At 36.2% G+C, this 20,629-nt stretch overlaps 1 protein-coding gene across 2 annotated transcripts in view; it reads left to right on the top strand.

Moving 5' to 3' along the window:
• mtnr1bb (melatonin receptor 1Bb) overlaps nucleotides 1-20,145 on the top strand; it is a 42,832-nt gene extending 22,687 nt beyond the window's left edge. For both annotated transcript variants that reach the window (XM_044141245.1, XM_044141244.1), the window contains 3 exons: nucleotides 13,518-13,636; nucleotides 13,742-14,086; nucleotides 14,910-20,145. In XM_044141245.1, the coding sequence (XP_043997180.1) occupies nucleotides 13,518-13,636; nucleotides 13,742-14,086; nucleotides 14,910-15,332 (887 nt within the window). In that variant the 3' untranslated portion in view covers nucleotides 15,333-20,145. The remainder of the gene's footprint in view (nucleotides 1-13,517; nucleotides 13,637-13,741; nucleotides 14,087-14,909) is intronic.
• Nucleotides 20,146-20,629: the final 484 nt, after the last annotated feature.

The following is a 20,629-nucleotide window of genomic DNA, read 5'->3' as shown; positions in this document are numbered from 1 at the left end:
TATTGCCTTTGTAATTCCAGCTCTATTATGTAAGATTCTGTTTGTGAGCTGGCCACTGTCTTATTGAGCCAATTTTCTATAATTTATGCCACGTTTGACAAATTATGAGGAACTCATTGGCTTTAAAGGATTTGGGAAGATTTTTATATAGATCCTGTCTGGATAGCTGCCTTGACATATTGGTTTTTCATAACACCTTTCAGAAGTCATTCAATACAAAGTGTAGCACACAGTAGTCCTGAAGAGGTAATTCTGTTTTCTTACCTATGAATAGTTCACATTATGTAGCAAGCTACTGTGATTTGCAATACATTTTGGCAGGATTTTAATGTAATTAACCAACACAAATTAATAAAAAATTGTGAAATGGAGTAAAAAATAATAAATGTGTGGTGTCCATTTCTATTCAGGCCCATTGTCTCTATTAGCTTTGCACATCCAGAAAATTTTCTGGCCATTCTTCTTTAAATAGGTCAAGCTCAATCAGACTGGACTGAACATTTGTTAGTATATTAGCCTGGAGTTTGTCCCTGCTATGCAAACACAATGATTAACTTTGATTTAAACAATGGCATTGTAAAGCTTTAGTTTCCTACCAAATGACATCAGCTTGTCTGTCTACACACCATGATGTGGCCACCACCATGTTTCATTATTTAGACTGTGTTAGCTTTCAACATACAATGTTTGGCTTAATGGCCAAATGTTTCATTTTGGCTGCCATGATCCATGTGTGTTAGTCTTTTGGTTTATCACCTTGGAAATGTATTTTTATTATTTTGAGCTGTGGACTTTTATTAGTGACGTTTCTTAGTTTTTTAATGTGTGTTTTAATTATTATATGTTCTACTATTCTTGCATTTGTTTTTATTTTATTGCCTTGCAGCACTGTTTAAGGTGATTTATTAATATAATTGATTGATTGATTGATTGATTTTAATCATGTATCATGTTTTAGTTTTTCAGCTTCATGTCTCACGCTAAGGCCCTCCGTGTTTATTTCAGTGTTTATATAATTTTTACTCGTCTCCACTTTGCACATTATCTCCAAGCTGCTCCACATTCCATTAATTACTCACACCTTGTTTTCATGTCATTTATTCACCTTTCCAGCAGTTACTTGTACATCTCTGTTTCAGTACCTCTTTGCCAGATTCTCCATTTCCATTGCCTGTAATCCTCCATGTTTCCCTGCGCTCCTGTTGCTTCTGTTTCTAATCTGTTTATTCTTCAGTTCTTCTGAAAAATTTAATAAGCAGGCAGCTGCTTATTTACTAATTAGGGGACTTCTAGGGGCAATTGATTGCACTGGATTTTAGTTCAGGGTTTTGAATAAAGAGGTTTGAATGCAAATGTATTCTATACTTTTGAGAATTTTAAGTCAAACAAAAAAAAAAAAAAAAAAAGTATTTCCTGGTTATAAAAATGCACTTCTTATACAATACATTGAGGTTTATGGTTGTAATGTGACACACTGTAAAAATTTACGCCGTTAAAAACATAAAAGATAAAAGTTAATTTTATGTCTGTTATGATGATACTTTTCAAATGACTTAATCAGAGGTACTGACTGAAAAAGAAGCATTTTGATGATTTGCTTTTATTTTCTATATGATTGTATAAAATTTGATTTAAGAAGTAAACATGGGAAGACTGATGCTCCATATGTTTGTGAAATTTGGGCTCTCTGCTTCTAATAAAACACAAAATAAGATTTAAAAGCAAATTTAATTAAATAGATCTCCATGTTGGATGCCCAGTCTGCATGGCAGAACACAGCCATGACGCAGAAAAACACTTCACAAGACAGACCCTGAGGGTTTTGGCTCTCTGTGTACAGAATAAAACCACTGGCTGTAAATCCTTGACTCACCTCTTCACCTGACAAGCTTTTTATCATTCCACCACAGTGGATCATAACTCCACTGAGGTTTTCCATATACCGACTTTCTCAGGCAGAGCAAGGCTCATCTTAGCCAAATGCCGACAAATCCCAAAGCACGTGCTTATGCGAGAAACAGCCACATGCACTGACAAGCCTCTAATTATGCAATAGCTAGACGGTCTGCAGACGGCCAATCCCTCATCATTGTGACATCAGATGGTGGAGCAATTCAGCCAAAGTGCTGTGACAAAAAGAAATTTTGATTTATTAAAGGTACAGATGAACCAGACTCATAAACTGAGGGATTTTACTTCACATTCAGAATTTTTCTCTGATGTTAGTCCAACTTTACTTGCCCTCATGTATATGGTAATTGGGCCTCATTTTCCAGTCATCACATGATACACAACCATCTGTCACCTCAATGCTTTACAAATATGTTTTACACCACACCTACCAGCAATGTTGTGTTTTTAATTTAGTTTTTCCCTTATGTTCCTTGTATATGTTCTAAAATGCAATTTGTTTGCCTATCACTCAGTGCACCTAATTATGTAAATTGCAGAAGCCACCTAAAATTGCACTAACATTTGGTTCACTTCACATTAAATGTTTAAATTTGCACTCCTATACATCACAGCTGTTTTCTCAGTGACATCTTGATGCAGATTGGATGCATATTGTTAGTAATAAGTGAGCCAAGCTCTTAAGCTCAGAAATAAGCAATTTTTTTTTTATGGAACTGCTACTTAGTGTAGAATGTAGAGAATTATCTCAGAACACTACAGTCAAATGCCAAGAAGGTGTCCTTTCCCTATTACGCACATAATATGTTGAATAATTTATTGTATGTGCAGTTATGTGGTACATGCACTATATGCACACATCTGAGTAAATTAACCCATCTGCTCATATGCCCACACAGATGCACAGCATTCTTTGATCTGGCACTTAGCTGAAAGCAGGATCAGAAAGACAAAACATAAATTGCAAGCAGCACATGGGGATGCTCACACAAAAGAGATAAAGGTTAGTGTCTGCATGACAGCTTAGCTGAGGCATGTCACAAGAACCCATAGATATGCAAATTGCATTATACAAATTAAGTAGAATATCACTGAAAAGTTATTTTATCCAGCAATTCAGTTCAAAATGTAAGACTCATATGCAATAATAAACTATTCCATACATACTGGTGAAATCCAGGCATTTTATTTTTTGCTACTTTTGATGAAAATACTCTCAATACTTGGTCTGTCTTTAGTTTGGATGAATTACTGCATCAATGCCACATGGCATGTGCTTAAAGACGGACAGATTATTTTAACAAGAGCCTTCAGCTTCTCTGCATTGTTGATTCTGGTGTCTTCAATCTTCCCCTTGACAATGATTTTTGGATTCTGAATGGGGTTTATTTCAGGAGAGTTTGCTGTAAAGCACAATGATAGTGTGGTCTTTAAAGTAGACAATGCCAAATCCTTCTGAAGAATTAAATAAGAATCTGCATGAAGATTGTCTGTAGAGGAAAGCATAAAGTGCTTGACAAAGAAAAACTGTGGACCAACAGAATCAGATGACATGGCTCCAAAAGTCATTATTGACTGTAAAAACATCCCACTGGACATCAGGTAATGTTCTCGTCACTATTCTTCCAGGTTCTTGAAGTTAGATTTTCAAATAAACTTTGAGTTGAAAATATGAGTTTGAACAATTGAGTGACTCTCCAATCATTTTTCTCCTTAGCCATTGTAAGACACCTTTGGTGTTGTGGAGGAGGATTAACTCATGGAATGCAGCAGTTCTAACATATTTCCTGAATATGCCTGTGTGGTGGCGTGTGGCGTTTAAATCTTTGGAAGTTTTCATCTGCATCATAGTGGTATAATAATTAGCATTAACAGTACAAAAAAAATAAACACGTGAAATTAACTTTCTTCTGTGTGCAATTAACTTTTTCTTAAACTTTTTTAACACCTTGATCTGAAATTAAACAAATACAGTTTTTTTATTATTCCAATTTACTGAGCTGTAGCTGTGTTAAAGAAAATAGGCTAAATAAAGGAAACTATGTTTAGATTTTTAACAGGTTCTTGTTCTATAAGTGTTGGAAATACGGTATCTTTTCACAAATTCACTAATATGATAACATTGTTGTTATTTCTGGTTTGCTTTTTTTCCTTCAAGAATATGAGAGCTACATACATTGTGTGCTTTCAGTGCACTTCTTTCCCCCACATCGTCTTTCTGTCTATATGCCTGACTGACCATGATTTAAGTTGCTCTCTCATTATGGAGGTGATTTTCTCAGCAGAGAAAACTGGTTCAAATTTTTGCCTGAAACATAGGTTGCGTTGCGAGGCAGTAAATTGCCTTTCAGTTAATCAGCATGCAGCGAGCGTTGGGTTTTCACAGCAGTGTGTTTTGTAACCTTTTAAGGTGTGCAAGAGCAGTAGTACAATGATACAAATGCACATCAAGGTGTTATTTTCTGAGTGTAAAATCTGCATTAAAAACAGTTCTCACAATAGAAGCAGCAATGATAGGAAGGTTTGTTCTACTTTAGTCCTGTGCAGTGGGATTTCTGGTGTATGGGGGTGTGTGTGTGTGTGTCTGTGTTTACATAAGTTATAGGGAATTATTTATTCTCCCACAGTAAAAACATGTACTTATTTCATCATCTTGCATTACTGGCATTGCATTTTAACACCTTTGCTGTCCGTAGTAATAATATGTAAATTATGCTTGAGACTTCATATTGATAATTACACATTTACACACCAAATTCGTAATCATACGTTATGAAGAGAATTGTCTGTGGCAATAAAAAAGACCTGAAGGAGGCAGCTAAAAGCAGAGCTTCTCTAGAAGGCTGGGTTCAAAGCAGCAGTCGACCAGCAGCTCCTACACACTCTCCTGCACTCTCCCTTTCTCTGACTCAGTAGAACTTCCAGTAACATAACAGCGGTTGATGAACACTTGGTGACCTCCCAGAGCCACCCAGAGTTCATAATTTACACATTAAACTGATTTCTACCAAATCAAATTTTCCATAATTATTGAGACCCATGAGAATTTTTAAAACATAAAAGAAATAGTTCATCTGAACTTTTAATTACTGATCCATGATTTTTTATAGAGGTATAAATACAACTATCAATTAAAGAATTTAATCTGGTGTGATAAATCACGATTAATTAGCCCGTAATATAAAAATACAGACAGTTGTGGTTCTTACAGAATTGATTCCCTGGGCAGCCCTTCTTTTTGCCACATGCCAAGTACTTAAAATGCAAGCAATTGTATTTTTTTTAGCAGAAAGCAGGTAATGTAGTTTCTTACTACACAACAGCAACTGAGGGAAACTTATTTCACTACACATGCATACAAGAAGAAGCTAACTTGTCCAGGGGATAACTGACAGAAAGGTATATTTTATTTTCTAGTTCTTGGGTGCCCTTTCCTTTTTCTCATGCCGCCCTGCTAGCCCATATCTAAAATTGCCAGTGTATGCATGTTTTCAAACAAAAATTATTTAGAGCATGTTTGTCTCAAACCAAACATGTCTGAAGATTCTCAGTTTTCCAGGTTTTTATATTCAGGAAGCTTCAAGTCATTTTGTTTTAACCATTATTTTAGAAATATCCCTCTCCATTCATTTACTGTGAAACAGGAGTGATGAGATGACAGTGGCTTGACCTCATCCATGAATTTTTGAGCTCCTACCAGTAGACGTGCACACGCAGCGACACAAGAAAGCTGAACGTTTTTCAACTTTTGTTGCTGTCCTGCCGTCGCAAAATTGTCATCTTTCGTTGTCATTCGTCACTACCCATGTGTCAAGCCTATAATGCGCTGGTGTGAACTCGGTAACTCTTCATGGGAGACAGGTTTTCTACCTGCATTATGTAATATTAACATGTTTTACATGCGGGAATGCCTTAACATTGACAGCCCTAAAAAAACAAAACATTGTAGTAAGAAGATCAAATCTGATGGTTTAGTAAGTTGCAGACATGATGTTATTAAAGTTCAGCTAAGTGAATTTAACCACTTTAGTTAAAAAGTTTCCTGATTAGACTAGATTAGATTAATATACTGTTGTGAAGATAAGATAACAAAAACCTGTGTATGCAGGAAAAGATTCTATTCTAAAAAGGAAACCAGTCTCTGTTAGAACTTTGCTAGATAATTGCTAAAATATTGGAATTTTTTACCAAATAATATGTATATTCTTTTACAATATTAGTGTATTCATCTTTAAAGTTTTCTGCCTTTAAGCAAAAACAAAAATGTACCTTCTTGTAAGTGATTGACATCTCATTTGAATGCATGTTCCTATGATGTGTTTCAAGTGGTAGTATCAATTACTAATTTCAAGGTAAATTAACTTGGTCAAATTCAAAGAATGTGATTTCCTTCACGTTTTTTAATTAAAATGTAACCTCAGGGATGTTTGTACCAATTAACTCAAGCCAGGTTGATGTTAGACAGGAAGTACTGGAGGGTCAGACAAATGTCTGTGTCAGAACTAATGCTTGGGAATAGAAAATGTGGTGAGTAATGGATAAAATACACACCGGGACTCATGCACTATAGGGTATATTTGCCCTTGCTGCTTCAGAGGCCCTAACAATATATTTGCCTGAGGTGATAAATGCTATTCACTTACAGAAGACATATACTGAACTCTGCAGACATGCTCAAACTTTCTTCGCTTCTCCTATAAACCCCTTTTCATATGTCAAGAGGGTGATAAAGAGCAATTTTATGGTAATTTCTGTCACATAGTTGAAAGAAGAAACTCAACTCAGGTCCATTTCAGTAGAGAAATATGCCCTAACCAGCCACCACCTTAATCTTGTAGTCTAAGGATGTGTGAGTTTGGTCTCTTCAAAGAAATACAGTCCCTTGATGCCACTAGGCATCAAGTTGTGCTGAAGACAACTTGCTGATGTTCAAACCATGCATTAGATTGACAAAAACAAAAGGGATAAAGAGACTTTGAATATGGCAAGGTTGTTGGTGCCACATGAGGTTGGATTGAATATTTCAGAAACTGCAGATCTACTGGAATTTCTATACAAACCTTCTGCTGGATATATAGAGAACAGTCTTAAAAAGAGAAAACATTCAGTGAGGGGCATTTATGTGCACAAAAACACTTGTTCATTTCAGAGGTCAGGGGAGAATAAGCAGTCTCACTTAGGATAACAGAAGGAGAACAGTACCTCAACTAACACTTCATTAGAGATAAGGTGGATGTAATAACAAGTGTGACAACACAACATAGCGAACCTGGAAGTAGATTTGCTACAGCAGCAGAAGACCATACCATGTGCCACTCCTATTAAGATAGCAGATTGGAGCATTAGGCAGAGTCACAGTTTGGCATAAAAAAACCTGAAAGCTTGGATTCAGCATGTCTTGTAATAATGGTCTGGCAGGCTTTAGTGTCAACAAAGACTCTTTTAAATGCCCCAGCATACCTGGATATCTCACTTCAAGCAGGAGGAGGTGCCCTGCCTGGTTTTTTGAATTTGACACTGAGTTCTCTGTACCCCAGCAGCCTTCGCAGTCACCACATCTCAGTCCAATAGGACACAGTTAGTCTTTATCATTAATGTGGAGTCAGCAAATCTGCATGGCATCGTGACAATATGGACAAAAACCTTTGATGAATTGAATCTATGTCTAACTGACACTACTGTGAAGCCAAAAAGGGAGGGTGCATTTAACCTCTGTGGGGCAAAAAGTGTGTTAAAGGTGTGGAGAAAAAAAATGCTTTTTAGAGATAAACAGTGAGTTGTGTTGTTTAAAACTTAGCATCCTCGGTTGAGAATGTAAAGTGCAGTTAGAGTGAACTGCCAGAAAAAGAAGTGAAGGAGGTTGAAAGTCGTCTGATTGAGACTGATATGTATGGTCAGGTAGTGGGCTGACTGTGGAAGGAGGAAGCTGCTCACATGGACAGACCTGCACTGCACAAAGGATGATGTATAGCACTGATGACAAGATTGTTTATTGCCTTGTCTACAACACTGTAAAAAAGAGAATATTACCTTTTCATCTTGTGTTTGTTCTCATCAGCCTCCTCTTGGTCTCTTCCTTAACTGCTAACAACGCAATTCTCTGGGGACCTTTAATCTCTTTTTATGTTTTGCCATCTTCCTAAGTTTACTTTTCTTTGTGACAAGTATGTTCATTAAAATCTATAGATAGTTAGATGCTGCCTCTTTTGCTCTTTTTGTTTTATTCTTCAAAGAACTTTACGTAAATAACAGAAATTACTAAATATGACAGTGTTATTAGATAATAACGCTGTTGAATGTATAGGTCGTGCTGTGTTATGAGTTATGTTGTTTATCCTTCTTAAGTGAGACTGGCTTAACACTTTTAACCTTTACAATTTCCACATGAAAATCCATATTTTAGTACTGCCTGACCACTTTCTCCCCCTCCACCTCACTCCCTCTGAAACCTGCTGCCTATTTTTGCCTCCTCTACTTCCCCTAAACACAAATATAAATGCAAACAAGTCTAATCTGATTAGAATGTCGTCCCACAGGAAAGACATGAGAAAAAGCTAATGAGAGGAAAATCATTGCAATCAGTTCTCATGGGTAATGGCTGGCAGGAATGCAGGGAAAATTCACAAAACTACATTTTTGTTCGAATATTGTTCATTACAGTACTTATTCACGCATTACTTATGTCAAAAAAGATTACGTTTTAGCCAGCGGTTCCATATGCAATCAAGTACACATGAATAACCATGTGAAGAGCTGTTCAAATTCTGCATCAGGGACATCCAATCTATTCATTTGGCATAAAAAGAAAAACAAGTAGCTGTGCAAAAAATATAGGTTCTACCCTACTTTACAAACTGTAACAGCAGATTAAATGCATTATGCATTTTCTTTCATCTTTTAAAAAATATCACCAGTTTATTTTCTTGATTTAAACCTTTGTATTATTTTTTTTTTTGGTATTGCATAATCCAAATCTAGATCCCATTGCTCTAAACCCGAAACAATTTTAGTTTGGATGATCCCTTATCACTGAATATTTATCAGTGATAAGTGATAAATATTCACTTATCACTGAATATTTATCAGTGATAAGTGATAAATATTCACTTATCACTGAATATAAGTGAATATTGATTTGTTAAGTGAATATTTGGTTTTGTGACATCTGCATGCATGTGTCTAAAGAAGTGATTTTTCAGCAATGATGGAGAGGTTTAGGCAGTTTCAGATTGTCCATATAAAGGGAATTGTTTCAATGACGTCTATAATCCTTTTTTACGCAATCCTTTTTAGTTGTGTTCATGCTTTATTTATGATATCGCAAATGGAACACCGTGCATCAATTTTTATTACAGTAGCCAGTCAAAATGACAGAAATGACTGCAAAGTATTCATACTGAATGCAACGTCAAAATCTACAGTAACTCTGAGGAAAATTATATTATATGTGTTACAACAATTTTTAATTTCCCTTTGGAACTGATAGTATTTTTGAACTGAACTGAAATGAATTGAATATGGTAATGTCCCATTTGTAAGAGGCATGGCTCCAAAGGCTTTTTCCTCTGTCAAAGATGTGCATTTTACAACCATTTATTTCTTTGAAATAAATGGTTGTGAAGCATGTGAAGTGCTTACAGATGTGAAATAGTGCAAGAAACCTATAAGAGTGCAACGTTTTTACAAATAACATGTCTCTATACAGTACACTGGTCGTGTATCATAATTTTAAAGATAGCTTAGAGAAATTTTGGGGATCAGACAGGTTGTTTTTTTCCTTCTTATTTTCCATTTTGAAAAGTAGTGTAACATTTATTCAACATAAGGATTATATGTACTATTTTCATAATATTGCTCGCAAACTTTATGTGACAATATTAACTAACCATATTAGTTTCTACATATTTTCTCCTTCTAAAGATTATCCTAACAAATATCCACAATGCTTTTAAATCCTTTTTAAAACAATTCAAGCAATAAGCACTACTACAAAATGAATAAAGTAAATTAAATTAAAAGGTCAAATTTGAAAACCTTGGAATAAATAAACTATTTCTGCTTCAAGGTAAAATTAATGTAAAGCAGTATTTTCTTACTCTTCATGTTTCTCACGTCACATATCTGTATGTGTGTAATTTCAACTTCATGTTGAAATGTGTTTTTTTTTTTCTTAATTCATTTGCAGATGTTAGCCACACATGCCCACAAGCACAAAACTTGTGCAGTGAACTTTAATATTTCCAATCCAAAAGGTAATTTATACTTTATCACATTTGAATGACTATTACACACACCTACACACATTCAATTTCTATTTAAATGCACTTTAAAGGTTTTGTAGAGTCCTGTCAGACTATAATTAAAGCAATCTTGGCAAATCCATACATATGCTTTTATCAATAGACAGTTTTCCTTATCAGCATGGATTTGTGGGTGGCAGCAGGTACATTTATGCAATCAGACAAGCCCATAGTTAGAACTGGTAATTGTGCTAAAGGATTTCTTCACTGGCAGTGAAACTCTACAGTAAATAGAGTCCTTTCAATCTAAAATCAGCATTTTATTCTATGCAAGTGTTTTCCCCTTATCTTACACATATAAAGCAGGGTCTGGTTATTGCATTCATCAGAATGCCTGATTAGCTTAGTAGGATGCAAAAAGTGCTGAAAATGTAAATATCTGAATTCAAGACCACTTGCGTCTTTATTTTTGATGATCTTATCACTCTGATATCAATGACAAAGTTTAAACATAACAAACTTTAATATTTAGACTATGACTTTTAAATTTTTTCTAAGATATTTAGGAAAATGTTTAGAAGTTTGCCACAAGAACATTTAAATTGCACTGAAAAGTTATTAAAGTTCATCAAATTGGCTATCCATCTGGCAGAGCCAAACAAACTTTTTTTCAAAATCTCCTGCTATTTTAAAGTATTCTTGATGCTGTGGACTCCAAATGGGTCCCCAGGGCCTTTTGGAAAAGAAACCGGCCTGCAGGATCACAGGTCCTCCTTCCTGCAGAGGCCACACGATGCATGCATCAAAGCCACCTCTTGTGTTTGTTGTCAGGGCTCAGTGGTTCCTGTTAAGGTCTCAGTAGCATTTAAAATATTCTACATCATTTTGTTTTTACCTCTCAAGAGTCAGTTCTCATGCCAGGTAAATATACTTGAGCAAACTGGAATTTAGGATAAATTGCTAGATCTATCTAACAACAGAGGTGATTGCCTCCAAACCTCTGTAACCTAGAAAAAAATTTTTTAAGTTCATAGAAGTCAAGTCAAATGGGTTCAATGTGTGTATAACACACTGGTTAAAAGCCCATTTTTATACTAGACTATTAAACTAACAAAATATTCATCCTTATCTTATGAAATTGTTAATTCATTTTTAAAGCATAAATATTTTACCACTTTTAAACAATGCTACAAGATGCTGTACAATTTTTCATTTAAAAAAATGGAAGGTGCATTTCTTTGCCATTGATAGCATTGTGCAGCTGGTGCTGAAGTGATGCCTCCTTTTAAAGATTTACAGAGCATTGTGACATTTCTAGGCTGACAGTCACACATCGAAGGCACATGGGCACACTCTGTAATTATAAAAACAAACGTGTAACAGCATGGCGGTACTACAGCAAGGCTAAAAATACATTGCCTGTGTACTTCATGCACTTTTGACATGGTTGGGGGATTATACCAGACACTAACAGCTCTTTTAGTCCCTCGGAGGGTTTTTCTGAGAACGTGACACACCAGAGAACCCTGTTCTCCAGGATCATTAATGTGGTCTGAGGCTTGGGAATATCAGTTTCACTTCTGTAGAACTACGGCTGCCCAGCAAATGAGCTTTTCATGAACTGGCAGGTGAAACACAAGGTGAGCTCTGTTACATCTGGTAGTTATTTGTTGCTGCTGCCAAAATAATAAGCCTGAATTACTGCATCAAATAATGCATTCCACCTTTCGGGAGAGTCGACAGCTCTCAGCTGTAGTGGCTCTGATACTTTGCAACCAAACAAAATGCAAAAAACTGTATGAGTGAAATGGTTAATGTTTTCAGGTATACATTCAATAAGTGGTGAAGGTGATTTAAGTACTATTCATATCAACTAATATCTAATATAGAAGAGGCAAAACAAAACACAGCACAATGTTAAGTTTTAATTAAACTTAAATTGGAATTGGATGAATAGCTGGACCTGAAATACCTAATATAGCTAATATTGGCTAAAACAAATTCAGTTGTAAAACAGTATATACCATACTGCGAGTGTTGATTGTTTTATCAAAGTATGTATGGGTTTTCTACAAGAACTCCAACTCCCTTCTTCAGTCTTAATAGGGATGATAGTCCAATTAATCCCATGGCATAAAATAGTCACATTCATTGCAAAAGAATAGTATTAATTCTACAAATTTAGACTAAACAAGCTGATTCAAAATGTAATGGCTGGGATGTCTCTTTTTTGAACAACAGACCAAAAACTAAATCCATTATTGATAACATGACAGAAAGCCATTTACCAAAGATTAATAATTACAGCATTAATATTTATTGTTTTTTAGCTATACTTGCATGAGCAGCTGTGGAAGACTGAGTAACAGAAAAGAGGCAGTTTCTTTATATTTCAGGTTAATTTATAACATAACCTTTAAACATCTTGGAAGTGAGCCATTGACTCCTCTTTTGTTAGATCAGGTTGTTTTTCTTGTCCCTGTGTGCTGCCATAATATGTCCTCCCCCAACAAACAAAAGGAAGAGGACACGCACACAGATAGATTGAGCTACCAGCATTGGCGGTGAGGTGACACAAGAATATCAGCAGGGCGAGGAAGGCCACATCACTAGTATGCACAACTGATTAAATATGATGTCAAAAATGGATGACATATGGCTACTGATAACCTGTTTCTCATAAATAAGTGACACAAACAGAGTAAATTTAAGTATGGGAAATATGCAGATATTTTGGTGATCATATTATACTTGTATTAATAAAAACACTTTGACTTTCTTTGTGATGCACAAACCGAATTCTGTGAACAAGTCCTTTTTGGATTAGGCTGGTTAGCAGCAAGATGAAAAAAGAACTGCATGGCCCAGGTGTTTTGCCCACATGCTTTTCCCTCCACTCTGTCAAAACACTGACTCTGCCTGTCCTGATAAAACTTTGTCTAGGGCGAGGCAATCTGCTGTGGGGCACAAGCTACAAACCTTTTGTAATCTCAGCCTCCTCTGCCAACAATCACGGCAGGCTGAATGTCCTGAGATAGGCCTGCTGAAAATCACTTCCCATGCAACCATCTAGTATTTGCTCTGTTTTGACAGTGCAGGGTATAAGACAAAGCAGTGCGAATCGGTTTGAACCATGATTGTATGTGCTTATCTTTAACAGCCAGAAACAATGATGAAAGTCTACAGGTCTGCCACCTGATAAAATCTGACCAGCTGTGCCATTTTTTTAGATGCGGTGAGGCAAAGTAAAGAAAGATTTGAACATTTGCAGAGAAAATTGTGTATTTTTATAATCTGGGAGCATAAAACAAGACTTTTTCGTATGTTTTGGGAGCTAACCTCATCACTTTACATTTTCTTCCCCAGGTAATGTGTTCGTGGTTAGTCTGGCATTTGCTGACCTTGTGGTAGCCTTCTACCCCTATCCCCTGGTTCTTTATGCTCTCTTCCATGACGGCTGGGCACTTGGAAACACTCAATGCATGGTAGGACCACATCAGTCATCTCTTCACTTTATTAAAAGACAATGACTTTAAAGAATATTGTCGATGAAGATAGAAAAAAACATCTATTTTTTTCTATTATTTCAGGTCAGCGGTTTCCTTATGGGGCTGAGTGTCATTGGCTCCATCTTCAACATCACTGGGATTGCAGTGAACAGATACTGCTATATCTGTCACTCCTTCTCCTACAGCCGACTGTACAGCTATCGCAACACGTTGCTGTTTGTTGCCTTAATTTGGGTGCTCACTATCGTCGCCATCGTCCCAAATTTCTTTGTTGGTTCTCTGCGCTATGACCCCCGGGTCTACTCCTGCACCTTTGCCCAGAATGTCAGCAGTTCCTACACGGTGGCAGTGGTAGTGGTTCACTTTCTGGTTCCCATTGCAGTAGTTACCTTTTGTTATCTTCGCATTTGGATTCTTGTGATTCAGGTAAGTCCTAAAACCTTTTTTTCCAAATTCAAAATGTGAGAAAATATCTATGTTTCACATTTTGCAGCGTTTAATTAAAATACACTTTCATTGATGAGTCATCTTTTAGCTGCCAAAATACACAAGAAATTACAATCTCTGATCAATAAGGTTCCACTAGGACTGTGGTGGGAGTCCAAAAGTCCAAACTCACTCAATACAATACCTATATTACTACTGGAAGGAGCATTGACACTTGATTTTCAAACTGGAATACTTAAAATTATATTGTATTCATACCCCTGGAACATTTTATTTTTGTAAAATCAGATTACTGCAATGCATTTTGGATTATCCTGTGCTATTCTTGTGATGTTCTGAATAATATTCTAAGATTGGGATATGGTTTACAGTGCAGCTGTACAGAGCAAACTGCACACAGATAGATATTTACTGAATAAGTGATATTTGAAGGTGACATGGCTATTTTTTAGGAGCATCAGAGTTACATGGCTAAATATAGGCAAATTTTACACCGTGATTTTTATCTGTTTTGAAAAAAGTTTATCATGTCCTGCTTCTCAGCTACACACTACTTTCTTTTGGTCTATGGCATAAAATCCTACTATAGTACATCAAAGTTTGTGGTTTATCACTTTTTAAAATGAAAAAAAAAAAAAAACTGTAAAACATTTAAAAGTTATAACTTACATTTCCAATGCCAGTAAATCTGTACACAATGTTATATAATCTTATGTATTCATGAAATGTGTTATATAGGCATGTCTTTTTTTTATGCGTGATCTATAACTTGCAGTCTAATTTATTCTTTTATGATATCCAGGTGCGACGCAAAGTAAAGACTGAAGACAGCCCTCGTCTCAGACCAAGTGACTTGCGGAATTTTATCACCATGTTTGTTGTATTTGTCTTGTTTGCAATCTGCTGGGCCCCACTCAACTTGATAGGATTGGCAGTGGCTATAGATCCAACTCGCGTGGGTCCCCACATCCCCGAGTGGCTTTTTGTTGTAAGCTACTTCATGGCCTACTTCAACAGCTGCCTGAATGCCATCATCTATGGTTTACTCAACAGGAATTTCAGGAACGAGTACAAACGCATCGTCACCTCTGTCTGGGTGACGCGGCTGTTTGTGACAGAGACGTCGAGGGCTGCCACGGACGGCAGGAGCATGAGGAGCAAGCAATCACCGCCCCCGCCGCTCAACAATAATGAGTCAGTCAGAGACCGTGCAAACAAAGAATGAACCTTGGATACTTGAGGGTTTCATGTGGTAATTCCTGTTTTTATGTGATATCAAGGCAGTTGTGCAGCTAAAGAGTAACAAGAAACTAATGAAACTGGAAACTGTGGCTTTGTTTCCTAATTCACAGCAGAGATTTGAACACTTATAAAACACACAAAGCTTACGAAGGTCTCTGAAGTGCTTTTAGAATTAGCTCATCTTTTAAAGAGATGACAACGTGTGTTCTGCCAGAGTCAATCACATCCACAAAGCAAAAAGCCCAGCATTGCAGTTTCATTATGTACTTATTACTCTTGACAGACTAATTGGTACTATATGATAACAATGAAAATGGGATATCCTTTAACTTCTGCTGCTGTAGACGTGTTTCACAGACCTGGGTAAGCACCACTAGTAAACACATTTTTAGTAACTTCAAACGCCTCAAATAATTAAACTCGCCTCACCTGGAAGCTTTAGAAGGAGCTTTTCATAACAGAGATAGGAGAATGACAGATAGTAAAGTCTGTGATTTTATTATCAGAATTTTACATGTTATATGGTTAGATTTACTCTCTCAACATAAATGCTGCAGTAGCATACCTTATACTGCCTAGTTTGATCGTTTTTGCACTAAAATAACAGGAAAAAGAACTTAGTAAAAAACAACTTAGTAAATGAATTCAGGATATTAATTAAGGTTTGTTTGACAAGTTAAATCTATCATCAAGTCACCTCATAGGAGTTTTTAATTTTTTATTGTTTTTTAATCTTTTGCATGTGATGTGGCATGTGGAGGAAACCTTACTCTTGTTGCTGTTCCAGTGCACAAACCCACAGTTTTCAGCTATTGTAATCTGATCTATAGCCTTAGCAGAAAACTATATACAGTGAGAGGCATAATTTTGTAAAACATAATTTATTTCATAATTTGGTTAATCAACATAAGCATGTGACTTTATTGTACTTTTTATTAACGTCTTACTTCATAAAATGAAGTAACACACTGCCTGGCCAACAAAAAGAAAAAAGGTCTCACACTATAATATTTTGTTGGACCGACTTTAGCTTTGATTACAGCAATGAGCTTCTGCACTATCACAAGCTGTATTTCCATCCAGTGTTGAATCAATTTTTCACCAAGAGCTTGCACTGATGATGGTTGAGTCCAACGACTGTGCAAAGCTTTCTCCAAAGATTCTTAAAGGTGATAGGATCTGAAGTTTGGTGGCAAATCCATGTGTAAAAATTCCTCATGCTCCCTGAGTTCTACTGTTGTTTTTCTGCAATTTGATTTCACTAACCACTGATCATAATCATTCAGGATTTTTTCGTGCCACATTTCTTCCTCACAGACAATGGGTCCCCACTATCATTCCAATGGACTCGTAACCAAATTTCAATAGTTTCTGAAATCCCATTGGCTGTTTTCTCTGCATGATGCATGCTAATAATTTGACCCTTCTCAAACAGACTGATATCTTTTCCATGACCACAGGATGTGTTTGTCCAAATGGTTGGTTAAGAAATGAGAAGCTACTGATTGCACCGGTTCGAATTAAATAACTTGTTGTCAGCTGAAACATGATTTCCCATGCTGTAGTTATTCAATAGGAGGCTTGTATCTATTTGGTTAGTTAAATCTAGGTGGTAACCTATTTTTTTTTTTTTTTGGCCAGACAGAGTAGTATACCTGTTCAAAGAGATTAATTAGCTAACAATCAGGTTAAAGTAACATTTAAATACCTGCAAATAAAGCAGAATTCTATTGCTAGAAAGACTGCTTAATTAAGTAAATGATTACATCTAAGGTTATCATGCATGGGCAGGTTAATGAACTTTGCGACCCTTTTGGTTCTCATGAAGGCAGTTGATAGTTTTCTTGGCTTCTCCTCTATCTTTCTCATTATTTTTATCCATTCCTGGGAAGTAGGGCAGAGATTAAACACTTTTTTTCCAAAGTGGATTGTGAGTGAATTATAAGCTTTAATAATTTAGACAGCAAGCATGTAAAATACAAGCTATATTGCTCTCTGTTACTCTAGCTTGTCTGAATATTTCTATTTGACAATGACTCGTTTTTGGAGAAACATTTATGATAATTGCTTTTATTAATCAATATCAAAACAATGTACAACAGCAACACAAAACCAGTGTACTCTGCAATGATCATCAATTCTTGATCTTTGTTTTAGAGCTCTGTTTTTATAACATCCTTAAAATCTTATTGGTAATATCCAGCTGAATATTGGTGAACTGTGGTTGTTTTCTGGTTGGCTGTAACTTTTAAGTAATGCTCAATTAGGACTAAAAGTCCCAAAAAAAATACCACCAAACCCTTGCACCATCGTCAGGTACCTGACCATCGATACAGGTCAGGATGGATCAATGCTTTCCCGTTGTTTATGCCAGATTGTTACATAAACAACACATGTTGAGACTAAAATAGAGACTCGACAAAACATTAAATTGTCTTACAATATGTTAATTTTAAAGGATAATGCATCTGCTTAGACTGTTGTCTCAGTTTCCAATTCTTAACTGACAGTAGCATCTGGTAGGGCCTTCTGCTGTTGTGGCCCATCAATTTCAAGCTTCAGCATATTCAGTGCCAGTGAGCCACCTATCCTATTCCTTTTATCATCCACACAACACTTACTGAGTGCTTTGTCTTTTTTAAATCATTTTGTTTGAGCTTTAGGGATGGTTGTGTGTGAAAATCTCAATAAATCAAAAGTGTTTTAAATAGTTAAAACAGTCCGTCAAGCATGGCACATGGCACATTTCAGGTCACTTAAATGGTCACTGTTTTCATCCTCAATCTAATGCTTAGTTTACAATTCAGCAAGCTCCCCAAACCATGTTTAGATTCCTAAATGCATTGAGTTGATGCCATGTGATTGGCTAATTCTCTATCTCTGTTAACAAGCAATTTATTAAACAAGTGTATCTGATGAATTGACTGTCTCAGCTTTAACTTTCAGTCCCAAACAAGGGGCAATGGCTCTGGTAGATCCCTGCTTCCCTTAGTAACACTTGCAGAAGATTCCATGTTGGATGGATGAAAGCCACTGGCAGGGACAAGACCTTATTTTCCTCCAATTTGCCAATGCAAACACCATATGTTATGGTGTACTGCAACATATTTTACAGTACACCATAGTTATAGTTTTAACAAATCTGAGTTTATTTAAAGTAACAAATACCAATTTTACTGCCTCCATATTTATAAATAAGTTAAAAGATATTCCTTAATAGGAAAAAACATTTTTGGCATTTTGTATTTGAAAAGTCAAACAGAAGGACAGAGACTTCTCATTAAAGAGCTCTGTGCACTGATGTCAATCACCAACTAAATCTAAATGCAATAACTATCTTTCAATTTCACCAAAAAGCCCAGTGCAGCTGCATGGGCATGATTCTTTATGCACACCAACACATCACTATGCAACTCAAATGCAGTGTTTGTCACAGTTCAAGGGATTCACAGCGGTCGGAGTGAACTGATAACAGAGTCTATCAGCTTAGGACAGCTGTATTTCCAGATGTCACAGCAAATCACAGATTTATCATGAAAAAGATGAATGATGTTGCTGGTTTCCAGTCTCTCATATGAAAAAGAGGTCAAGATTTCTCCTGGTCTACTAAGTTAGTATATATTCCGTACCAAAACAATCAACTGTCCTTAGCAACATGTATATTGGTTTCATACAGTATATTGGTTTCCTCTGCATTCTACATCATATGCTGCACAGTATGTGCAAGTCTCTTGCAGTTTGAGTTCTTACTCTTAATTCTAATACTTATATGCAAAACATTAGGCTTTCCTTTTTAAGATCATTTTTCTTTCCTTTTTTTTTTAAATAAACAAAACCAAACTATATTACCAGGGATGTAGTACTTCAATCCTTTCACTGTGGATTTAACACAAAGAAATATGATCAGCTGTTTAAGGAAAAGTGTAAGGAGTTGGTCTCTTTGTACTTTTAAATTTGACCAACTGATATTTATCACGTCTTTATCAAAGAGTGATTCAAACAACTTGGATTGTGGAGAACATACAGCTCATATCTGTATTCCCATCTCAGGGTGCCTATTGAATATTTTGTTGTTATATATACACTTGTCCGAACATTCGCAGTTGATCAGCTGCAGTATAAGGGAGTCTGAAGACATTTAAAAGGAATATTTTGTAAATTAGTGTCAGTGTGGTTTTTAACTGTTGTATATTGTTATCGGAGATGTATTTAAAATGTGCTTTTCTAAAAAGAAATTATATATATATATATATATATAAGCTCAGTAATCCCTACACAGTTAAATGTATGTTCTTGATTATTACTTAATCTCTCCTCCCATTATACTGCATTTGCTAAGTGCATCTAAAACATGTCTTGTACATTGGGCTCATTCATCTTATTTGTACAATGTAAATTGATATATATAGAAAAAAATATATCTCTTAAACTGGAAAATTTGAAAAGGAATGGCAAAGTACTGTAATATGTAAATTGCTTTTGAGAACATCATACATCCTCTTAAACAAGGTTAAAAAAAGTGCAAGCCATAGGTCAGAATGTTACTTTGATATATGCCGAGCTCACAGCCAGTGTTCTAGTACACATTTTTTGATGGTCTCAGTCTTGTCTCGGTCTCGAGCGCTGAGGATTCGGGATTTTACTTCAAGACCAGTCAAGACCGCAACTGTGAAAATATCACTAAACCTACAGCATACTGTCCAGTTTATTTGTTAACATGTTTGTTTTCACTGGATGCAAAATGCACCGATTAAAATCCAAGCAATTAGTGACTTACCAATTTCGTGTTTCTGTTAGCCCCGCCCTCTCCCCACGCAGCGCTCTGAGTGGGGAGAGGGCGGGGCTAACAGCAGAGAACAGATTGGAGGTGAGGCAGGCAGTTTTCTTGCCTCATGGCAGGGGGCGCTCATGATCCTAAACATTGTGACTCCACGACTGCAGAGTAAGACACAGTAACAGAGAGCTAGCCTTACAGTAAAGTAAAGTGCAGTGGTATAGGCTATTAATAGTTTTCTCCTCGTACCACCGCAATCATTTATGAAAAATCACAAAATAAACATTAAGCCTAAAAAGAAGCAGTTTTGAGTTGTACTTTAACGGTTTTTCCCTTTGCTGTGGAGCTCAGCACGAAATTAATAATAAAAACATTTCCAAGTTTGATTGAGTTAACGGAATTATTCTACGGCGGCAGCATGCATGACATGTATGAATAGTCTTTTTGCCCTCCAGCGTTGTCCGCATGCGCAAAATTTCCTTATGTAGGCCTAAACAATAACATGC

Source organism: Gambusia affinis, linkage group LG15 (genome assembly GCF_019740435.1).
Source record: "Gambusia affinis linkage group LG15, SWU_Gaff_1.0, whole genome shotgun sequence".
In the NCBI taxonomy this organism is placed as follows: Eukaryota; Metazoa; Chordata; class Actinopteri; order Cyprinodontiformes; family Poeciliidae; genus Gambusia; species Gambusia affinis.
This window is presented reverse-complemented; position numbering and strand designations above follow the sequence as displayed.